Below are 21,037 nucleotides of genomic sequence, written 5' to 3' on the forward strand. Positions count from 1 at the left end.
TGCATAGTCATAGTTCAAGCAGTCCATCTTTAGCGATGAAGAGAGGGGAGGCCCTATCATGCAACGGTCATGCGACTATCGGCCCTTTCAGCCCTCGTAACTCAAAGGCAACAACCCAAAATCTGGGGGGGTGAAGCCTCGGTTGAGTGGAGATGTGATGGGCATGACTTTGGGATCATTGTAACGGTGGGGTCTTTTGATTTGCTGTCAACCAGTCAAGACCGTGTAAATCTTCATTGCCTGACAATTCCAGGGCCTTAGTCCCCAAGTTTCCACACTAAAGAGGAAGATCCCCTCTTTCTCCAAGAAATCAGGGGCTTTGCGGGGAAGATAGCCGAGTTTCGCCATGTGAGAGAGGTTTTGAGAATTGCGTATTCACAGTCAGATTGAAGTTTGAAATAAGTTAAGCTTGAAGCAAGTTCAAGATGTCAAGGGTTCAAGTATTCAAGTCAAAGTTGTGAATAATCTTTGTTGTTTAGTGTAGTTGTAGGCAAAATTGTAACTTCTCCGCCTCCGACCTCCTTTCTCAAAACACAATGGATTTACGTACTCCCTCTCGGGGTAAATGTAATTTACCTAAAGAGAAAGTCTTCTCTATCCAAATAGGTTCCGAGATATTTCGTCTCTCGGGTGCTTCAATCGCCTCTGATGGTTAGTAAACGTGTTCGTTCCCTCTTGACTTGCATTGACCCCTTCCAATAGCTCCATCCTACTTTTCACGCTTTTTCGAGGATCAATTGCTTCAGAATCAAGATGCTGCTAATATAAGGACCCTCTATATCGACCGCGATCCTGCGACATTCCGCGAGATCGCTAGGCATCTACAGGGTAAGAGAGTCCATGGATAAGCACAACGTGATGGAGACTGATGGACGCAGGCTACCATGTCCGGCCCCAGGATGGCGCGCAATTCGTAAAACTATTTGCAGATGCGCAATTCTATACATGTGAGCATTCTCCGTCGAGGTACCGTGGGAGTAATTGCTGACCCAACAGTGCCCCGATTGATGTCTCAGCTGTTCGAGTCTGAATGTTTTATTCAAATCGGCGACCGCCACTTCCAGATCCCTCGTGATATCTTCTCAAGTCCCGGTGACAGTCCAAACTTTTTCACCCTCGGATTCGCCGCCTTCTTTGCTTCCCCGACTGAAGTGTTCCCGGGCCTAGACCGCCAGGGTCTATTGCGACCTCCGGCTATCATCCCCCCAAGCGTTCCGAACCGATCCGCGGATGTCTTTGATGAGCTCCTGCATCTCCTGCGCGGGTATCCACTACATATTAGAAACGAGGACCATCGGGCTTCGCTCCTGCGCGACTGTCGCTACTTCCACCTGCGCGGCTTGGAACAAAAGTTGATACCGCATCAGATAACCACGAACCCCTTCAGCCATCGTGTAGAAATCACCATCCGGCTCGAGGATGTGCGACCTTCTGGGATTCAGTTTGCATTTGATACAGTTTCTGGGTCGCCTGCAGCGGGTGGAAATGTCACATACATGCGCCCTTTTGTAGACGAGAAGGCAGCCGATCTAGTGATTGAGATCGGCGACGAGTCGAGTCTGATCCATAAAGGGAGCATGCGTGCTGACTTTCTAGGTCTTTCAAAGCAAAGAATTACTAGTCTGTTGCAGACAGTAGGCAAAAAAATGAACTTGCCTGCTTCACATCCACCATTGGGTCAAGTTCCAATCAAGGTCCGTGTCGACCGTGAAACTGACCTCATGGTGGATGGAGACCCAGACCCTCAGCACCTGATGATCCTGAGAGCCAATACCGAATCTGACGATGGTGTGCCTCCGGCTAAACGTCCACGGGTCGATACTACGGACGATAGGCCTTGGGTTGTTCGGACGGGACAATGGCGATTGCAAGCGCAGAAAGGGCTTACAGGGACATACGAGGTTGTCCTGGCTGCTGTCAAACTGGACGTATATACCAGTCCACAGGTCCGAAACCGGTCACGAAATTTCCTTTAGTCGCCTGTACGTCTATTCAAATATTAAACTGCATAAACGCCAGAAGACACGAATGTATGATATGAAACAGATGCCCTCGGGAATCGGTCCAGGTTGAGCAACTTGCATTAATATAATTTTGTCTAATCGGAGAATCCTCCCCACTCTTCATCGTCTTCGTCTGCATCTTTTTCATCTTCGTCGCTCTCATCACTCTCGCCGTGCCCACCATGCTCATCATTTCCACATTCCTCCTCCAAAGGGACTGTGACAGCAAGACTAGGGTCACGAACGAATCCAGCGACGAAAAATCCTCCCAGGCCCTCTGCGTCACCTTGCCAGGACCGGATACACGCTTCTAGTGATTCGTCGGAGAGATCTACCGAGCCCGATGGCCCTGTTTCTCCCTCAGCTGGCCGCTCCTCGCGCACACCTCGTTTCGTCCATCGACGCAAGCCATCGGGCTGCTCATCGCGGCGCAGGAGGCGCCAGCCGCGCTCCTTGGCAACCTGAGAATTTAGAATGCGAGCCACGACGCCCTCATTCTCAATCAGGTGAATAGAACAAGTACTGTACGTCACATGGGTAGCATTCGGGAAACTGAGAGCGTGTTCAACAATCCGCGCTTGGATGCTTGATAGTTTAGTCAGTCGCTCTGGGTCGATCGCCCCATCCGCGATATCATTTTCATCTGTGGGCTCTGCCTGCGGAGTTCCCATGGTGACTTTCGACTGCTCGCCACCTGCTTCGTCTTCATTTTCCGGACGCTTCCTTTTCTTTCCATGTGACTTAGGCGCCTTGTACGCTGCCGCGGCGGGGAGTGTGAATTGAGGGACATCGTCACGGCCGATGATTCCGCTACCAGAACAACTGGGATCCAACAACAATCCAGTAACCTTCTCAAACCTTTCATCTTCTGGGTCAAGGGCGAGGAAATCCTGACCTTGCAGCACAGTGACCGAGTCAGCACCGGCCAGACCAACCATTTTCTGCAGTGTTCTAGACCGCATGGTAGATGCATCCATAGAATAAATTCTCTGGTTTCTGTTCTTGCTACCATTTTGTTGCTTAGCCATAAGCGAAGCCAGGTGCGTAGTCTTGTTCCCTGGGGCAGCACAGCCATCAACCAAGTCACCCTCCCATGCGTCGCTAGGCCCGCGGTCACCCAACAGGAGATATGCGGGGAAGCAAGACGCTTTATCCTGGAGAATGATTTCTCCGTTTTTGTAGGCCGACGAGGAAGTAAAGTCTGCACCAAAAGGTACCGCCACCAAATCCGGAATATTAGGATCAATGAACAGTCTCGGCTCTGGCTTTCGGCTTTCCAGCTCGTCTTCTGGAGCCAATTCTGCAAGACTGTCTACCCGACGATAAGACTTGAACGTAGTGCTCAGCTGGTCTTCAAGTGTAGTGCGGATGTTATTGATGCGCACCCAGCGCGGGTAAACGAAATGACTGGTTCCATCGGCCAGTCGTTTCTCGCGCATGACAACAGCTTTGAATTGCTCGACGGAGGCGCACCCACGACGGATACGGGCCTTGGTGAACTCGGCCTTTAACCTGGCCTTATGACGCTCCACGGTCTGGCGGAGTGTGTGGGTTGCCGGCGCGGCAATGCCCTTCTTCGCGAGTAGATGATCATGGACGAGTAGGAGAGCGAGTAGGGGAGAGAGCTATATAGAAATCACTTAGTCAGTCAGTAGGTATCTTAGTGGTTTATCTGGAGTCATCTCACCTTGCGCTCCAAGGCGAGAATGCCTGATTTGTCAATGACATCTGCCAGGACGGTGTCCCATTTGGCAGCCTCGGTGATCAGCGCATAGAGCTGTGCTGGAGATGCGCGCAGGTTCCGAGCACTGTAGATCCGCGACTTAAACGAGCCGCCCGATGAGGGCGCGGTCAAGACAGCGACCGCATCAAAATAGAGGGACATTGGGTGAATGGGATGTTGGTCGGAGAAATTGAAGATTTTCACGGTCAATTTGATATTTTGATGTTGTTTGTTTTGTTTGCATCGGATTCTATACAGATAGGAAACATGAGACTATACAACAGTCATGACTTATTATATTGCCTCTCAGATATAATAGACTCGCTACGATAAGACTATAGTTTCTTCATCTTCAATTATAACCAGATCAACGATGAATAGCGTTCAATGTCTTGTCGCTGATCTCGACGGGGCCCTATATATTTGGAGCTGCCCCTCTGTTATGACTTTTGACTAGTTCCACTCCAAATTTCCACTACAATTACCATTGAAGACACCTTGCCATTCAATCTCCCATTACCAAGCAGAATGGCACCAAAACCAACGTTCAGCACTTCAATACAGCCCCCACCAGGACCCAACGCAAAGCTAGTCCTCCCATCCAAAACTAGCAACACCAACCCCACTATCTTCAACGATGCAATGATAATCCGAAAGTCCGTCTTTATTGACGAGCAGCACTGCAGCGCGGACTCCGAGATCGACACTGACGATTGCCGCAGCTGGCACTGGGTCCTCTACGACAACTCCACCGCGACATCCACGCCGGTGGGGGTGATCCGCCTGGTGCCCCCGCCGCAGACGCCTCATGCTCATCTCACGGAACCACCGGCGGCAGTTGCGCAGGGAGGCCCCGAATATGACTGGGCGCACGAGCCCTGTATCAAGCTGACGCGGGTGGCGATCATGCCGTCGTCCCGGGGCCTCGGACTTGGGCGACGATTGGTGGAGACGGCGCTGGAGTGGGCGGCTGTGCACGCGGCAGATATAGACGAGGCTGCGGCACAGGTCGCTGCGAGGGGGAACTCACCTGTTACTCCGGCTCCGTGGCGGGGTTTGGTTCTTGTTCATGCTCAGGTGGATGTTGAGGGGATGTATGCTGGGCTTGGATTTGAGACGGATCAATCGCTGGGTCGGTGGGATGAGGAAGGTATTGAGCATGTGGGTATGTTCCGGCGAGTGACTTTGCATAAATAAGGATCTACAGGGATACAGAATACCCGGTCATACATAGTCTACGGAGTACGAGTAGAGGAAAAGCTCAAGGTTCAATATCAATGGATTCAACTAGGCCGAATTAGATCGAGCTAGATATCAATTGGGGGAATTGCAAATTGCACAGTTTCCCCTAGGCATGGATCCGAGACCAGTAAAAGAAACATCGAATGAGATGTCCGCGCAAAGAAAAACCGACGGGGTATCCTGATCAACGCGAAGCAACAAAGGCAGAAAAAAAGAAATCAGAAAGCAACCGGGTCGCTAGAGACTGATGACAATCCTCTAGGACGATGCAAAGCCACATGACTGCAGAAAACAAAGAGACAACGCCCAAGGCCCAGGGCCTGTCAGAAACGCCGAAGCCATGCTCGCCAATAACAGAGAGAAAAGAAGTCCACACACGAGCATGACTTGATAAAGTGAAAAGGGTATGAAAAGATCAAATAAAACGCCGAGCTGTGCCATGCTAGCCACAGTAACACAAGGAAACAGGGCAATGCATTTAGAAAGTGCTCCAGTTCCAGTCACGAGGAACGGAGGCAGCGACCTCGCTGGTTGGACCCACGGTGGATCCGGAAGCCTGGTCGGCGTTGTTACCCTCGGACTCGGGAACAGAGACGCCAGTCTGCTGAGCATCCATGTTGTTCTGTATCTTGTTCAAACGGTCGGAGCGGCTCTCTTCCCAGCGCTGATGGGCGCTCCAGCACAGATCGCAGGCACGGGAAGGGACACCATCAGGGTGGAAGCGAGCATCCTGGTCAAGAGGAACGAGATGAGGTGTGTGGGAGGCGCAGAAGACGTGGCCACAGTGACGGCAGTGGTGGCGACGCAGGAAGATGCCAAATGAGGAGCGACAAGTCGGAGCATCACAGTTGGAAGAAGCAGAGTCAGCCTGTGAAATCAAGTTAGCAAGGGTGCCAAGACAGTGATCAATGCGATTAAAGGATATGTGGCTGGGATGTCACAGGGTTGAGGTGGACTGCAGCACGCCATTTCCGAGGAATGACGAGCTCACACGACATTTGCTTGTACAACTGCGCAATCCAGGTCGAACCCAATCCTATAAAGGTGCCGAAGGAAGGAGAAGAAAGGAACTTTTTTTTCCTCGAGATAACTTACTTTCCAGTGTGAACGGGTCGGAAGACCGCTCACCACACCCAGGTGCTCATTCTTCATCCACTCATGCTGTGCGCTCTGACTGATTTCGCTGGACTGGCTCTCCATGGTGGAGCGACGGCTAATAGGTTCCGTGTCCTCGTTCAGGCTGTCGAGTGAGCCATGCACGCTGCGGGGTGGGGTAATAGGAGACGATTTCTGGGGTCGCTGAGTGGGTCGTAAAGCTGCAGGGACGTAGAGAGGACCCTTGAGAGGACGCAGTTGGCGCGACTGCAAAGGCAGTTGGTGCAAGGAAGCGGTAGCCATGCGAGGGGAGGTGGGGGAGTTGTTGGAGGGAGTATTGGTGGCGGAATTGGTTGGGGATGGTTGACCATAAACCGCAATTTGGTTGGCAGGGTTGGTCAAAACGTGAGTAGCCATGATGAAAGGTGAGAGATTGGATTTGAGAAAGAGGAGGTAAGAGTGTTAAAAGGCAAGAAAGTGCCCGGATACCGAGGGGCAAAAGGAGTTCAAATAAATCGAAGTACACACAGGGCCGGGGAAGAGGCAAAAAAATGGGTGGATTGTGAGTGGCCGAGGTTAGTGGAGACTCGGAGTAAGAGTTATGGAGTACGAGAGTGGGTTAAGGGAAAACAGTAGAAAACAGTCAAGAGAAGAACACAAGAGCTCTGGAGATTATAAGAGATTAAATAAAAAGTTAATGGAAAGGAGGTGAAGGATTGCTATACTACTCTGTGATAGTGTTACCTCACGGTACATTATAGCGTTGGAATTATGTCTTTCCCTACTACTTTTGGGTACTTAGCGGTACTACACTTCCGCAGCCAAGTAGGCGCTAAATACTAAGTAGCCCGTCTTTTTCCACGTACATGAATGTACATATTCCGTACTCCAACTCCTTACCCTTGTACGTACTTTTTTTCAATCTAGTTCCCCGATATGAAATCATAATCTAGACGGTATAAGATCTTAACGCTTTCTTTTGACCGCTATTTTCTTATTCAGACCGGTTTTCTATGAAGCCGTGACAGGTTTCCTTTTGCGGGCACTCCACTCCGCAACGGGTCCTATTCCGTATTTATTCTATATACTCGGTATAGTATTCTAGAAAAAAACAACATAACGGAGTAATTACCTAGAACGACATTTACTTCCGTATATAAAATAAATAAATATACCGACATTTGTAAATCCAAGACAACGGGACGAAAAAAAAAAAGAGGCAAGGAAATCCTTAGGTTTACTAGTATGAAGCTAGTGACCAATCAGGCTGTTCGTGGCGTCTCTTCTTATCATCGAGTTATGATTGGTGCATTTACATCTGGATCATCCTATTGGTTCCCCATCCATCAAGGGTCGGAGCCCCGCGGAAGTCTGAGATGGAAATATCCAATCAACTCGTGGAGAATGGAAATGAAATAAATTAAATAAATAAAAAAAGGTAATCATCCAGAAGGAACAGAAGGAAGTGGGCATTTCGAAGGTTTATTGTATGTAATAGGCTTAATAGCCCTAGAGGCTCCGTATAGACTGTCTATACGAACCGTTGAGAAATTGCTTTGGTTTCAGAATATGCGCATAAGCCAACCACCTATGTTGTACATATTCTACCGAGTACGGAGCACGGAGTATGTCCTATATGCCACATCCCATTAAGATCTCTAGGTTACCTATATCTTCAAATGCGGGAGGTTACAGAGATCTGGGGTATGGAGTAACCTGGAGAGGCCGCTTGCAGTCATCAACCATGTCGTCATGACTTTGTTATAGTTCACACATCCCAAACCCTCATCACAACACATACGCCATCATGAAGTTGGCCGTCTTTAGTGCCAAATCCTACGATCGCACCTACCTAGATCAGGTGCGAGATCAGCACTTTCCGCAACTATGTACCATCGAGTACCATGCCTTCGCTCTATCTGAGGAAACCGTACCCCTAGCCCAAGGTTGCGATGCAGTCTGTGTCTTCGTCAACGACACCCTAGACGAGCCTGTGCTGAGAGCCCTCCATGCATACGGGATCCGTGCCATCTTGCTCCGCTGCGCGGGATTTAACCATATCCACCTCGCAACTGCCGAGGAGCTAGGCCTCTTCGTGGCGAATGTGCCGGCATACTCTCCGGAAGCCGTGGCCGAGTTCGCCGTGGCTTTGATTCAAACCTTGAATCGGAAGACTCACCGCGCATACAATCGTGTACGCGAAGGTAACTTCAACATCGAAGGTCTACTGGGAAATACCCTGCATGGCAAAACCGTTGGGATCATCGGCGTGGGGCGCATCGGGCTTGCCGCCGCACGCATTTTCCACGGCTTCGGGTGCCGACTACTTGCGCACGACCCCTTTGCCGGCGAAGAGTTCCGACAGTACGGCACGCTAGTGGATCTCGATACCCTGCTGAAAGAATGCCACATCGTTAGTCTGCATTGTCCTCTCACGGACAGCACGAAGCATCTCATCAATGAAAAGACATTGGCGCTCATACGACCGGGTTCTTTATTGGTCAATACCTCACGTGGTGGACTCATAGATACCACGGCAGTCGTCCAGGCGTTGAAGACGAAGCGGCTGGGTGGGTTGGCGTTGGATGTCTATGAAGCTGAAGGCGAACTGTTCTACAACGATCACTCCGGTGAGATCATTGAGGACGACTTGCTGATGCGCCTGATGACCTTCCATAATGTCCTGATCTGTGGTCACCAAGGGTTCTTCACGACCGAGGCCCTCGAGGAGATTGCTGAGGTCACACTCGGCAATCTCTCTAATTTCGTCTCGGGCGTCTCTTGTAAGAACTCCCTGGTCACTGAGGGACATTTATTAGTTCCGCTTGACAAAGAACCGGTGAGACTGTAAAGGAAGTTTGAGAAATATATATGGATATAGCGTCCATGCATTGATATTTTGGCCAATGTACTAAACCGAACACTTTCTTAACCAAGATATCATTCATCAATATTAATTATGTAGGTGTTGACTGGTATCAATATACCGGGATACATTTCAACCGCGCAATGGACGAGTGCCCTGGAATTGACCCTGAACAGCTCGTCCTGCTCTGGGAAGGAAATGATTTCCATGAACGATTAGTGGAACCACAGATATCAACCACATGAAATAGATAATCCCCACAGCAAGCAGTAGGCAAAGCTGCTCAAAGACCCATCCAATTAGCCCGGGTCGAGGAATTCTCCGAGAACCCTGCGATTCCTGATCGGTATACGACAATGCCTCGGCCATTTGCCACGCTGCTTGGCAGTTGATCTTCTCCCAGGTGGTATCATCCGCGTACTGACGTGCCGCCACCGCCAGGTTTGCTCGCCGTATTGGGTCGAGGGAAATCTCCTTTACTGAATGAACAAAACCCTCAAGATCATGCGGCGGAACCAGATAACCAGTTTGTCCATGACGGATAATATCAGAGGGCCCGCCCTGATCCCGCGCGATGGCAGGAACACCACTGGCCATGGCCTCTAGGACCACCAACCCAAAAGTTTCCGTTATAGAACAATGAAGGAACAAATCGGCAGACGCATATGCACGAGACAATGCAGTCCCAGTGAGAACCCCAGTGAAGACGACGTGGTCTCGAACACCGTCAAACAGGCGCTGGACTTTATTCTCAATATCCAGATTGCGATTCCCGCCAACAATCAGCAGCTTGAATGGTAGCTTGTCTGCGGCTAGCTGTTTCGCGACCTGCGCGAGGAATTCAAATCCTTTCTCTGGGGCGATACGGCAAACGCATATCAAGATGATTTCGCCATGAGGAGCAATATGACGGCGATATAACTCGTCCCGCTGTGTCGGCGAGAAGAGAAGCGTGTCAACACCACGACCTAGCTGAACGAGTCGATCGACCGGTATATGCGCACGTTCCAAATATTTGCGGATCGCAGAGCACGGATAAAAGATGGTGTGTACAGCGCGGGTGCGGAACAGAAATCCCTGGACTGATGCTAGGAGCCATACGCCGAATTTGTCCAACGGTGCCGGCAACATGATTTCCGCATAGGCGGACAGATCTGTCTGGAAGTTAAGTACGACCGGCGGAGGCGACCGCAGTTGGCGGATTTGCAACAGCATTTGGAAACCAAGTGAGGCCGGGCTGGCGAGGTAGATGATGTCTGGCTGGAAACACTTGCTGAAGAGATCATTCAAATGGAACGGATAGACGACTGTGAGATCCGGATTATAGGGCAGTGCACATCCAGGCAGACGGCGCTCCCATGTCTTCTGCTTGGGTTGACCTTTGAAGTTGGGCGCGACGAGAATAAGTTCCATCCCGTTGTCAAGCAGATACTCGACCAGACTGCGCGTCGTGCGACTCACTCCGTTCACAGGGCCCCATGATTCTGTAGCAAAGAGGATCTTTTTACCACGCAGGATACTGGGGAAGTCGAGATAGAAACCCTTGCCCTTCACGCCCTCCGAAGAGAGGAGAGGTGTGGATTCGGCCATTTTGAGATATGAACCTGATATTTGAGTAGTCTTGGAACGCGAACCTGTTTTGAACCCGATTTCTTTATCTTAAAGGTCAACCCTTCGAGATATTCAAGTACACGGGGTCTGAACTATACGCCGATCTATGCACGTGCCCTAACTGCTCGCCGAGGATCGTTGCTTAGTGGCCAGTCGCAGTTCACGATGCGCCGCGTGCACCAGTTCGACCTTTTGGGACGCACAATTTGAATTTGGATGCGGGGGATAAATCATTATGGGTGTGGCATCAAAAGACAAAGCTTCATTATCCCTCTTATCATGCTTTGAACTATATTCCCTGATAAACCCTTGACTTCTCAAACATAGACGAGAAGGCAAGCTTTAAGTTCCAATAATTATACCCTTATAGATTATATAGATTATGTAGATTCCTTGGCTTGTAATTCAAGTTTCAAATCTACTTCTTCTGACCGATACTTCTGACCCTCATGAGCTCTTTATAGTTCACCATTGTTAATATTATCCCTGGAGGCCTAGGAAGGTAATTATGACTTTTAACCTGTATATATTCCAGCTTCTGCTACAACGCACAACTATTCTGCACTCGAAGCTAAGCTGTGTGGGTATCCCCCTATCCACATTCTGTGCACTTTTCTACTTACGAATTACACTAACATGAACTCAGAACATGGTGCCTAACTACGGTTCCTCTTTGAGAATTTCGTTGCTGGGATTTAGATACGTTGCGAATGTTCGATACCTTTGGACACTTCAAACCCGTTAGGGTATATCAACGGACGGACAGACAATTTTAAGCCCGGAAGGAATCTTCAAATACCTTGGTGTTGGTGCTGTGGCATCAATCGCCTGGTGGTGGCCTTGGTGGTCCCGGCCGTGGCGGCAGTCAGGGTGCTGTCCAGGGTGCCACCAGCCGGGAGGTGGCTTCATCACTGCCAGGTGGTACTCCTGCCCGGCCCGTTAATGAATATCTCGATATTACCGATGCCGTCTATGTGCCTGCTCATGCCCTTGATACCAAATAGTGGCCCTGGTCACGATTCTCCCTCTAGGGTTTGCTTCTCGAGTTGGATGAGAGGTGTTGCCATACTGCTAACGTTGTATAGTATGCAAGATATGAGAAAGTGCCCCCGGGGCCTTGTTTGATTATCAGAATGGAATGGATTTTTGTGTGTATTCTCCGCAAAGGTAAATCCTTATTTCTGTAGCTACATGTAGACAGTGAATAGATGGTATGAAACTAGGAACTATTGTCATGTCCTACACTATATATATATCGAAGCCTGGAATATCTGAGCATAATGCTCAGGTATAGTGGTCTTTTGGCCTAGTGTGTAACTCGCCAGTCCAGGGGTGGGTTGTAACAACTATCGGCCTTTTGCTCTTGCTGTGTCTTCTCCCTTGTTCGGCTCAACACATGTATCTACACACTTAGCAGTATTGAAAAGGCAATTGTAATATAATCGATTTACAAAAGGAGTCATGGCTCCTAGGTAACTCCTTGTCCGCGATAGGTAGAACGACTCTACCCACCGAATTCTTAGTTTATATACAGCCGATCAAGCCTCGGCAGTACGAATATCGATGTGCATAGGCCTCCGAAAAGCAGGTGGAAATTGGGAGTAGTAAAATATAGACCTAGATGGAATTCTGACTAGGCTAGTCCATGCAATTTGGGTGATCATGGTAGAAATCCATAGTAGTCTAGTATATCTTCGCATTTAATTGTAGAATACGTATACTAACCTTGGGATGCTCGCATCTAGATATAATTAGATATCTAATGTTATACTTAGAAAAGTCCATTCAGAAATTATGCCTTTTCCTTTTTCTGCCGACCTATATAACTGACACATAAATAGAATGATGCCTGAGACCACCCAAAAGACCCCTCAAAAGACCAAATATCAGCCAAAAGGCATCACAAGACATATGTGACTATCGTGTTCAATAATAAGAAAACTCAAAGTACGAAGATCTCGGCCCTTTATCCCTTCTGGGAGGTAAAACTTGGAAGCCTCGGCTTCGGGTCAACATTGACATCATTTATGTGCAGGTTATTTAAAAGTCCTAGTTTCCTCTTTAATTTCATATTATATTACACTATAACATTATGGACAATAATCAAGGTTGCAAGATTACTCTTTATTGGTACGCTTCCCTCCCAGTATCTTCAGACTCATGCTAACTCATATAGGCTCGAGCAATCTCGAAGTCACAGAATCCTTTGGCTTCTGGAAGAACTGCAGTTGAAATATGAGCTCAAGACCTTCAAGCGCCGCGCTGACAAGCTCGCCCCTGCTGAGCTGAAGGAGGTTCATCCGCTGGGCAAGTCGCCTTTGATCACGATCCAGGCACCGGGCGCCGAAAAACCGCTAGTTTTGGCTGAGTCTGGCGCGATCGTGGAATATCTCTGTGACCACTTTAGTAGCGCGCGACCGACCCTAGTACCACAACGGTACGCTCCCGGCAACGAGGGCAAAGTGGGCGGGGAGACCGAGGAGTGGATGCGCTATCGCTACTTCATGCACTATGTGGAAGGTAGTCTGATGCCTTTCTTGGTGATGACTCTGGTCAACGACTGTAAGTCAGCTTTTCTTTAAAATAGCGCAAGCACTATTGACATTCTCAACAGCTATTCGGAACGCGCCTCCATTCTTTGTTCGACCTATCACCAACATTGTTGCCTCACAAGTCGAGAATCAGTTCCTGACCCGCAATGTGGAAGGGAATCTTGCGTTCCTCGAGGAACAGCTCCGCACATCTCCCGATGGTGGCGAGTTCATTTGTGGCAAAGAGCTGACAGCTGCCGATATCATGTTGAGTTTCCCAGTCATTGCTGTTAACATGCGCATGTTGAAGGAGGAGAAGAACAAGGATAAATACCCTCTTATTGTCGCGTATGCCAATCGCCTCCAGAGAAATGAGGGGTACCTGCGTGCCACGAAGAAGGTTGAGGAGATTGAGGGAAAGTTCTCAGCTTCTATGTAATTCAGAGGCCAGGGAAAAGGCGCAATGGTTTTTGTAAATTATCAATGACCTCAGGTATTATTTATACCCCGTTGCGTGAGTGCTGAGATATGGAAGACATTTGGTTGGCGGATGATCCCGGATATGCTTGCACACCTCCACAACCAGACATCAATAATGAGAATATGCTACGAGGATAAGAAGGAATGAATAGAGATAGGAACACAATGAGGTGCATGTTTTCATCTATGCAATATATGTACAAGTCTATTTTGGTTTAAATAGTACCTCCAATGCCTCCAGGGCTACCTAGGTAGAAAAACTGATTACGTCATTCCGCTGATTCATCATCATGTGACCTTCAACTTCAATCCCGAAACGCTCACAAGCGTTGTCGATTCTGTGTCCACGCTTCAACGCTTCCCGCAACAATGGCTGGTCCTAGCAAGTGTGAGTTTTGAGAGTTCCATGAGTGCAGTGGCCTAAATTGTTAACCCATTGTCCAGCCCTGATCCTTGATCCGGCCCTCCAGAAATACTATGGTACATGTCCCCCAACCCTATCCTCCAGGATTCCGGATGAACCTCGCATATTACGCTGCACAAGCATACATACGAGCTATTTGAAGCAGCTCTCCCGAAATCAGCACCCCGCGACACGATATATGTACGATTGAAGATTGACTAACGGACCCACAGAACTCAATGCCAACCGTTACAAGTACTGGCGCTGGACCCCTCGCCATGCCATGCTCTCATTCGTCTACATGGGCGTGATCCCCGGCATCCTGACTTACTTCGCCTACAAGTACGAGGTATGGAAGAACCCATCGTGGTCGGATTGCGATTGTGGTCCAATTCCGCGGTGAAACATGCGCTAACAATATGCAGGGCAAGTTCGAGTTCCGTGGAAAGCGCAGGGGAGATACCATCGCCGAGTGGTAGATCTTTAGCGATGAATTCCATAATCCAATTCCCGTTTTGTTATCCACCCCCGAGAAGCGACTGTGACATGACGCGACATGGAAAACTACACACGGAGATGTTGGGGATACTCGTGTGTCGAGGGGATTTTGTTCGATAACTCTTTCCTTTTGTGCCGGTGCTCGTTGCGTGGGCCGTGTACTTTATTACAAGCATATACCGCATGGATTTCTTTATTTTGTTGACTTCGTCATGAAACTTGCCGTTTACTTCCAAGGACAAACATACAGTCTTGGAGTATCTACCCGAAAGACGAGCGTCTTCCATTTTAGTGGCTGCATGTTAGTATAGGGGACTTGTTATAGGCGTTTACTCGCCAGGTCGCCAGGTCATGGTAATATCTGGTAAGCAATTATGAAAAATTATAACAATGACTATTTGGCTTTGTAACTTGATATGCTCTAGTCCTATAGAATATAAGGACATCGCATATAGTTACCAAAGTATACATAGCTATATCATGAAGGGGCGTTACTCCTAGCTATGTACTTGTGGCGATTGAAGAGGCAGAAATCCTCGAAAGTTTAATAAAGTAGGTTTTCCTGCGGGAGTATGTATTGTTAAAATGCTGTAAAACGGAGCTATCGTGGCCTCTTGAGCAATGCTAGAGCACAGCGCACGAATGCTGAGGGGCACTATTCTTTGTATTTGTTTGATGGTGCTGATTCCATTGGCCCTAAACTAGATAATCATACAATGCCTCGACATGGGTATTCATCGCCCCCTTTTGACAAATTTGCTTTCAAACTGGATTTTCCTTTTGTGCTCTTCAATATGGTGCCCATCCACGACGGCCTCCGCGCCCACCCTCAGGCAATCGCTCACCACGATGCCAGTCACCTCGTGGCATATTGGGAGGTCCACCACCACCGCCTCCACGAGGACCACCACGACCAGGCCCACGAGGGTAGCCATTGTCCCGGAACGCGCGCATGCCACCACCTCCACCCCTGGGTCCTAGGATCGGACCTGACGCGCCATTGAGTGCCGGCGCAATAGATCCGTCCTCGAGAGGCGGGAGAATTGCGCATTCAATGTAGTCTCCAACGATGAACCGGGCATCCTGCAGAGGCCTATCGGCTTCGGAGCCCTGGAAACGGAGCGCGCCAGGGCGAGGTCGTGCTTCCTGCTTATCTTCGTCGTCATCTGCGCGCAATGGACTATCTCTCGGACCAACAATAACACTACCTAAATCCCTGCTCAAGTATCGGCCACGCGCATCAGGGCCGCCCATTGCCGCACCGCGCGCGTCGGGGTAAATCAGTCGGAAGCAGAGACGGGTGCCCACGGGAGGATCAGGGAGTAATGACGGTAGAGCAGAAGTGAGAAGCTGTGAGAGCTCCCGAAGTGTGCATGATTGCCATGTGTAGATCTCCAGATGTGGTGGGAGTGGCGCTGGAGATGCGACGGGTGATGTTGAACGAATGGCATTTGGTCCGCTGACCGGTCCTCCGCGGCGAGGGGGTGCGGGGATGCTGTAATCGGACAGTGGATTGTAGTTGTTAACTCGGTAGAAGAGCTTCAAGTGAAAAGGTGCAGTGGTTTGGCGATTGATCGAGGGTTTGGGGCCCTCTCGTGACGGAGCGGCCATGATGGATGGTAGGGTGAAAATCAGAGGTTGCAGTTCTGAGGACAGGGAAAAAACAGAAGAGAATGGAAGATGCGATGGCTTGGATGTAGATTAAAGCTTGGATAAAGGCCCTTGAAGGTAAATGCTCTGTGTATTTTGGGTTGAGGGGAGTTGACTAGAAGAGAACCCCAAATGCGGCGTGAAAGCTGCGGGTTCTCTGACGTGGAAGAACATTCTTTTCCTTCTGCCTCCACACCCCATCTTTGTTCTTTAACACAACTCTATCTTATTAATTGTTTATTTTAACTTGAGCTGCGTCACCCCGCCACCATGGATTTCGCCGCGTTGATGTCCAAGGAGATCTCCAAGGCCAAGGGTAGCGATGCCTCCAAGCCCTCGAAAGATACCGAAAAACCTTCCCCCGCAGCGCCAGCAAAGAAATACATGCGACGAGGCGATGTCGAAGCGGCCCGTATTGAAGCTTACAATCAAGAGCAAGAGCGGATTGCACGCGAACGTGAAGAGCGCTTGGCAAAGAAGCGCAAACTCGAAGAAGAAGAAGCGGATCGAAACCGAGAACGCGAGGAGAAGAAACGAAGACTAGCTGAAGAGTCTAAGATAAAGAGAGAAGCAGAAGAAAGAGCCAAAGAACGTGAACGGCGGCGAAGACTCGGTCTGCCTGATCTGCCTGAGAACCCCCCAGCCGATGGTGAAACGGAGGAAGATATTGAGGATGAAGAGCTTATTACGAAACTACGAGAAATGAATGCGCCAATACAATTGTTCGGAGAGGATCATGGAGCCCGTCTTCGACGATACCGTCGTCTGGTTCAAAAGGCCGCAACGCCCAAGAAGAAGGTCATCGATGGACCTATCCCCACCACCTTGGAGCCCGTACCTGGTGGACAGATGATCATCCCGGATAAGATCCCGAAAGACCAAGAGAGCCGTTTGTTCCTTTTCAGGCAGTTGGGATCTTACTTTAACATGGTTTTGTCGGAATGGGAACTGGCACTAGCAAAGCGCGACATCTCGGTGCGTGAAAGTTTCCAGGGAAAGCAAGCCTACAATGCCATGATCCAATCACGCGAAAACATGACGCCGTTGTTCCGTCTCTTCGAGAAGGCTGAGCTGGAGGATGGACTGTTACAACCGATCGTTGAGATCGTGCACAAGGCACAGCAACGGCGATACGTCGATGCAAATGATGCCTACCTACGAGTGAGCATTGGTAAAGCGTATGTTGATCCCAACCACTTTGATAAATTTGGAAATAACGCTAACATGTCTATAGAGCATGGCCCATTGGTGTGACCATGGTTGGTATCCACGAGCGATCTGCACGAGAGAAGTTGCATCAGAGTGACCAGCAAGCACACATTCTGAGCGATGAGATTACTCGCAAGTATCTACAGAGTATCAAGCGCTGCTTGAGCTTTGCTCAAGTCCGCTGGCCTCCGGAGGATCAATTGCAGATGATGGGTTAGCCATGTTGAAAATAGTGTCCGAATATACCCATAGCGTTTCAAGAAGAAAGACATGTACATTCAGAGCCTGTAATACCCATTCGGACATCAGGAGCCGATCTCTTTCAATAACTCGGAGACCGTGACAACGCGGTACCCCCTGCGGCTCAACTCCGGCAACACCTTCTGTAACATAGGCACCGTCCACTCTCTGCAATCGTGGCAGATAATAATACTCCCTGGCTTGACCATACTCAAAATATGACTCGCGTTCAATTTCCAAAATGGCACCTGCGGGTCATGCGGGTACACATCACCGAGTACCAATCGATAGCCCAGCTCCTTTACGAGAGTTCTCATCCGAGAGCTGAAAAATCCCGAGCCAGGGCGAAACAGCCAATTCTCAGGCTGTGCTGTATTACCAGCGGCGAGATATGCTTCCTGGATCCTGGCATGGACTACTTTCATCTGCTCTGCCAAGACGTCGTCACTGAGTGCACGCGATGGCTCGTCATACATGGCATGGTTGGCGAGTTCGTTGCCAGTTCGTACGAGATCAGCCAAGACAGATTCATTTCCTGGGATTTGAGATCCGATCAGGAAGAAAGTCGCAGTTGCATTGTGCGATTGCAATAGACGAAGAATTGCAGGTGTGTGTATAGAGGGCGCGTCGTCGATCGTCAATGCGACCACTCTTTTGTTTGTATCCACGCGGAAGAGCACGTCTGGCCAGCGACGTTGACAATAGCGAATGAGCAGAGTTGGTGGTTTGTATATGCAATAAAATGGTATGAGGAGAAAGAAAGTGGTGATGATAGCTTGAAGCATGTTTGGCTTCTGTGGAGGATAGGTGTTTTTGTCGAAGTTTGCGGGAGATATCTAGCTTGGACTATACACTCTACACCAACTGGACAGTTTTGCTAATTTGGGGATTGAGTTAGACTAAAATGCACATTTCATTGTGCTTTTCAATTCCTCTTCGTTTTTGATGTTGATTGTCGGTGTCTGAGAGCTCTAGGAGCTCCATACCAGCCATCAATGCGGGGATACACTCACAATCAGTTAAAATCCTCGAGACAATATCATTCATAGGCTGCCATCAGAGTATTTCCTAGTACCTTGCTACTAAATTCTTCCTCACCAAGTGTCGTTGTGTGTGCCCAAGGCTTCAGCCGATTCTCTTCATGAATGGTACCAGCGAAGCACGAACTCCACTTCAGACGAGGGAAATGGTTGGACACATCTTGGATTGTGGATGGATGAATGAGATTCGCATAGGAGCCAGTGTTATCTGTTTACAACGAGTTAGTTGGGCTACATTTGCCGAGACAAGCGAGGAGGATCATATTTGGTCGCAGTTCAAGGAATCTTGTGTCAGGCTAATCCATTCCGATAGAGGGTAAACATACCAAAGATCGTTGCCAGCTGAAGCAATTGACCAAGAGTTGTGATTTTACCTTTCTCGCACAAGTCTTGATGTCGGATGACTGCTTCTGCCACGCTCTCTGCCTGATCTTTCGGGGCGACTGCGACCGCGCCTCCTACAAAGGAAGGCTTTAGGTTCTGCAGAACTTGCAGTGCTTTCAACCCTCCGAAAAATTCGAAGCTCATTCTAGTGGACTCCAAGTTCTTTTGGGTTGTTCCGATGTCGTGAAGCAGGCAGGCAAGGAAGTAGGTTTCATCGGTGAAGGCCCAGTCGGGAAACCTATACCGCTTGATCGCAAGCCCGAAATGATAAACTCGAAGGGAATGATTGTATGTTGGCTCTAGGAGATTCGACTTTGCATACTCATTGATCCGCTGGGCGAGTGGCGTTTCTGGGATTGGGACTTCGGCCACTGCAATGAAGGGGGCAGGTGTTGTTGGAGGATCTATCGCGAGAAGTTCAGCAGCTGAAGATACAACAGGTGTGAAGCCATAGGCTGAAACTGGGTCGTTGGATGGACACATCTTGTTGGAGAGAGAGAAAGTCAGGTTAGGAACGGTAGCGGTCAATGTCACCCGAGGGTGCTGGGACTTTTATACTTCCACACTACATGTACTTTCTCTTCAATATTGAACACAAAATGAGTATATTTCACCGTTATAACAATGAGACAATTGGTAAGCATCACCCCAGACCTAGACATATTTCTATACATGTAACCATGACTCACTTGCCACCGAATTGCAGGGGAAGAAGCCATTTCATGCAGATTTTGGCCACGGAATTGAAGGAACAGAACAACATTGACCATTCAACTACTCAATTATCGTGATGTAATATATGCCTTTTATCAAGGCAGCCCTGTAAATAAGTGCATTATTATTACGAGATAGTTCCTGCATGATGTTCGCCTATATATCAAGTATATTTACAATTATCATAGACCAATCTGATTACTCTGATAGAATTTCCTAATACTATATGATACCACTGCGCATTTGTGAATAAATAAACATAGAATTTCAACACATTATAAACCAAAATCAAGCAACCTCCCCAGCAGCATGCCGAACCGCCTCAGTGACCTCATCGGGTTTACTAGGGAATAGGCTGTGCGACGCCTCCACCGACTCTGTCCTCATTCCAGTTCAATTAGCTGATCCTTCAGCCATTCCCCTTTGAGTCACCAGCGGAATAGCAGTATCAACCTTGACGGCGTAACATTTCTGGTAGAAGGTTTTCTCCGGATTGACTTGCAGCTTGTCATCGCTGATAATAACCCATGGCACTTCATTCCACCGAAATTGGACGGCATCTGCTGCTCGTTCGATTCGACGTTGAGATGATGCTCTTCAAACCGCGAGATATTAATTCCTTCTGGCATCAGCCATATAAAATCATCCGCAAGATTTTAACCACAATACAATCAGGATAGACATCACACTTGAAGGAATCCGGATGACACGATCGGAGACTTTCCAATCTTTGGCGTCAGATGCTTAACTATTCTGGTGACGAAGACAGCCAACTGGGCTTCTGGCGGCAGTAGTTATGTATCAAAGGAATTGAAACATGGTACGAAAGAAGCGGGTACTTAACATAACAGACTTCGTTGCCTCGGTTCAGCTTGAATTTGATGCTCAGGTATGCTTCTATAAAATGCGCAAATAGCCATGGATGAAAATATGTAAATAAGCAATCTAAGCTTCGGAGGGCCCCGAGCTTTCCATGCGGAACATCACCGCCTTTCCTGTTTGGGACTAGCGCTATATACAGATGGAAAGCCCTACCCTTTTGGGAAAGCTCTGGATAACCTCGGGACCTCGGGAGTTCCAGTTGACGGGTATGTACCACATGAGTCAATTCGCACCATTGGAAACTAATTCCGGTGTATCTTTCATTCGCTTGAAGGAAATAAGAATAGCTCGACACTTCTGCAGCCTTGTAATGCCTCTACAGTGGTGTTTCTGATGGAGACTTGATTTTGAACGGCAATCAAAGAGTTTGGTTAAGAGAGCAAGAAAGGGATAAAATCATCAAAATAAAATAGATGAGACAAGATATGAGTCTTTATAAGAGCACTTCTAGAGTTTTACATTTGAG

General features: G+C 48.7%; 11 protein-coding genes across 11 annotated transcripts; 6 read left to right on the forward strand and 5 right to left on the reverse strand.

The window, feature by feature from the left end:
- Positions 1–536: 536 nt before the first annotated feature.
- PGRI_030550 (uncharacterized protein) lies at positions 537–1,976 on the forward strand (the record flags this gene model as incomplete). Its single annotated transcript, XM_040790768.1, has 4 exons — positions 537–651; positions 703–828; positions 879–947; positions 997–1,976. The coding sequence occupies 4 exons, from the start codon at positions 537–539 to the stop codon at positions 1,974–1,976; spliced, it is 1,290 nt and encodes a 429-aa protein (XP_040647721.1).
- A 122-nt stretch (positions 1,977–2,098) lies between these two features.
- On the reverse strand, positions 2,099–3,888 carry PGRI_030560 (rRNA (cytosine-C5-)-methyltransferase RCM1; the record flags this gene model as incomplete). The annotated part of the gene is made up of 2 exons (XM_040790769.1): positions 2,099–3,628; positions 3,691–3,888. 2 exons carry the CDS (start codon positions 3,886–3,888, stop codon positions 2,099–2,101), a joined length of 1,728 nt encoding a protein of 575 aa, XP_040647722.1.
- Positions 3,889–4,254: 366 nt separating this feature from the next.
- PGRI_030570 (GNAT family N-acetyltransferase) lies at positions 4,255–4,923 on the forward strand (the record flags this gene model as incomplete). Its single annotated transcript, XM_040790770.1, has 1 exon — positions 4,255–4,923. The coding sequence occupies one exon, from the start codon at positions 4,255–4,257 to the stop codon at positions 4,921–4,923; it is 669 nt and encodes a 222-aa protein (XP_040647723.1).
- A 523-nt stretch (positions 4,924–5,446) lies between these two features.
- On the reverse strand, positions 5,447–6,480 carry PGRI_030580 (FYVE zinc finger domain-containing protein; the record flags this gene model as incomplete). Its single annotated transcript, XM_040790771.1, has 2 exons — positions 5,447–5,836; positions 6,064–6,480. 2 exons carry the CDS (start codon positions 6,478–6,480, stop codon positions 5,447–5,449), a joined length of 807 nt encoding a protein of 268 aa, XP_040647724.1.
- A 1,390-nt stretch (positions 6,481–7,870) lies between these two features.
- On the forward strand, positions 7,871–8,914 carry PGRI_030590 (2-hydroxyacid dehydrogenase; the record flags this gene model as incomplete). The annotated part of the gene is made up of 1 exon (XM_040790772.1): positions 7,871–8,914. The coding sequence occupies one exon, from the start codon at positions 7,871–7,873 to the stop codon at positions 8,912–8,914; it is 1,044 nt and encodes a 347-aa protein (XP_040647725.1).
- Positions 8,915–9,061: 147 nt separating this feature from the next.
- Positions 9,062–10,519, reverse strand: PGRI_030600 (glycosyltransferase family 4 protein; the record flags this gene model as incomplete). Its single annotated transcript, XM_040790773.1, has 1 exon — positions 9,062–10,519. One exon carries the CDS (start codon positions 10,517–10,519, stop codon positions 9,062–9,064), a length of 1,458 nt encoding a protein of 485 aa, XP_040647726.1.
- Positions 10,520–12,632: 2,113 nt separating this feature from the next.
- On the forward strand, positions 12,633–13,510 carry PGRI_030610 (glutathione S-transferase; the record flags this gene model as incomplete). The annotated part of the gene is made up of 3 exons (XM_040790774.1): positions 12,633–12,670; positions 12,717–13,102; positions 13,155–13,510. The coding sequence occupies 3 exons, from the start codon at positions 12,633–12,635 to the stop codon at positions 13,508–13,510; spliced, it is 780 nt and encodes a 259-aa protein (XP_040647727.1).
- Positions 13,511–13,920: 410 nt separating this feature from the next.
- PGRI_030620 (NADH:ubiquinone oxidoreductase, subunit NDUFB4) lies at positions 13,921–14,433 on the forward strand (the record flags this gene model as incomplete). Its single annotated transcript, XM_040790775.1, has 4 exons — positions 13,921–13,939; positions 13,996–14,031; positions 14,188–14,303; positions 14,380–14,433. The coding sequence occupies 4 exons, from the start codon at positions 13,921–13,923 to the stop codon at positions 14,431–14,433; spliced, it is 225 nt and encodes a 74-aa protein (XP_040647728.1).
- An 808-nt stretch (positions 14,434–15,241) lies between these two features.
- Positions 15,242–16,063, reverse strand: PGRI_030630 (SAP18 family protein; the record flags this gene model as incomplete). Its single annotated transcript, XM_040790776.1, has 1 exon — positions 15,242–16,063. One exon carries the CDS (start codon positions 16,061–16,063, stop codon positions 15,242–15,244), a length of 822 nt encoding a protein of 273 aa, XP_040647729.1.
- A 309-nt stretch (positions 16,064–16,372) lies between these two features.
- Positions 16,373–17,529, forward strand: PGRI_030640 (mRNA splicing protein PRP18; the record flags this gene model as incomplete). The annotated part of the gene is made up of 2 exons (XM_040790777.1): positions 16,373–17,280; positions 17,337–17,529. 2 exons carry the CDS (start codon positions 16,373–16,375, stop codon positions 17,527–17,529), a joined length of 1,101 nt encoding a protein of 366 aa, XP_040647730.1.
- An 87-nt stretch (positions 17,530–17,616) lies between these two features.
- Positions 17,617–19,458, reverse strand: PGRI_030650 (Glycoside hydrolase/deacetylase, beta/alpha-barrel; the record flags this gene model as incomplete). The annotated part of the gene is made up of 3 exons (XM_040790778.1): positions 17,617–18,233; positions 18,650–18,799; positions 18,918–19,458. 3 exons carry the CDS (start codon positions 19,456–19,458, stop codon positions 17,617–17,619), a joined length of 1,308 nt encoding a protein of 435 aa, XP_040647731.1.
- Between the last annotated feature and the right edge of the window lie 1,579 nt (positions 19,459–21,037).

Source organism: Penicillium griseofulvum, assembly GCF_001561935.1.
Source record: "Penicillium griseofulvum strain PG3 chromosome Unknown contig_80, whole genome shotgun sequence".
Lineage (NCBI taxonomy): Eukaryota > Fungi > Ascomycota > Eurotiomycetes > Eurotiales > Aspergillaceae > Penicillium > Penicillium griseofulvum.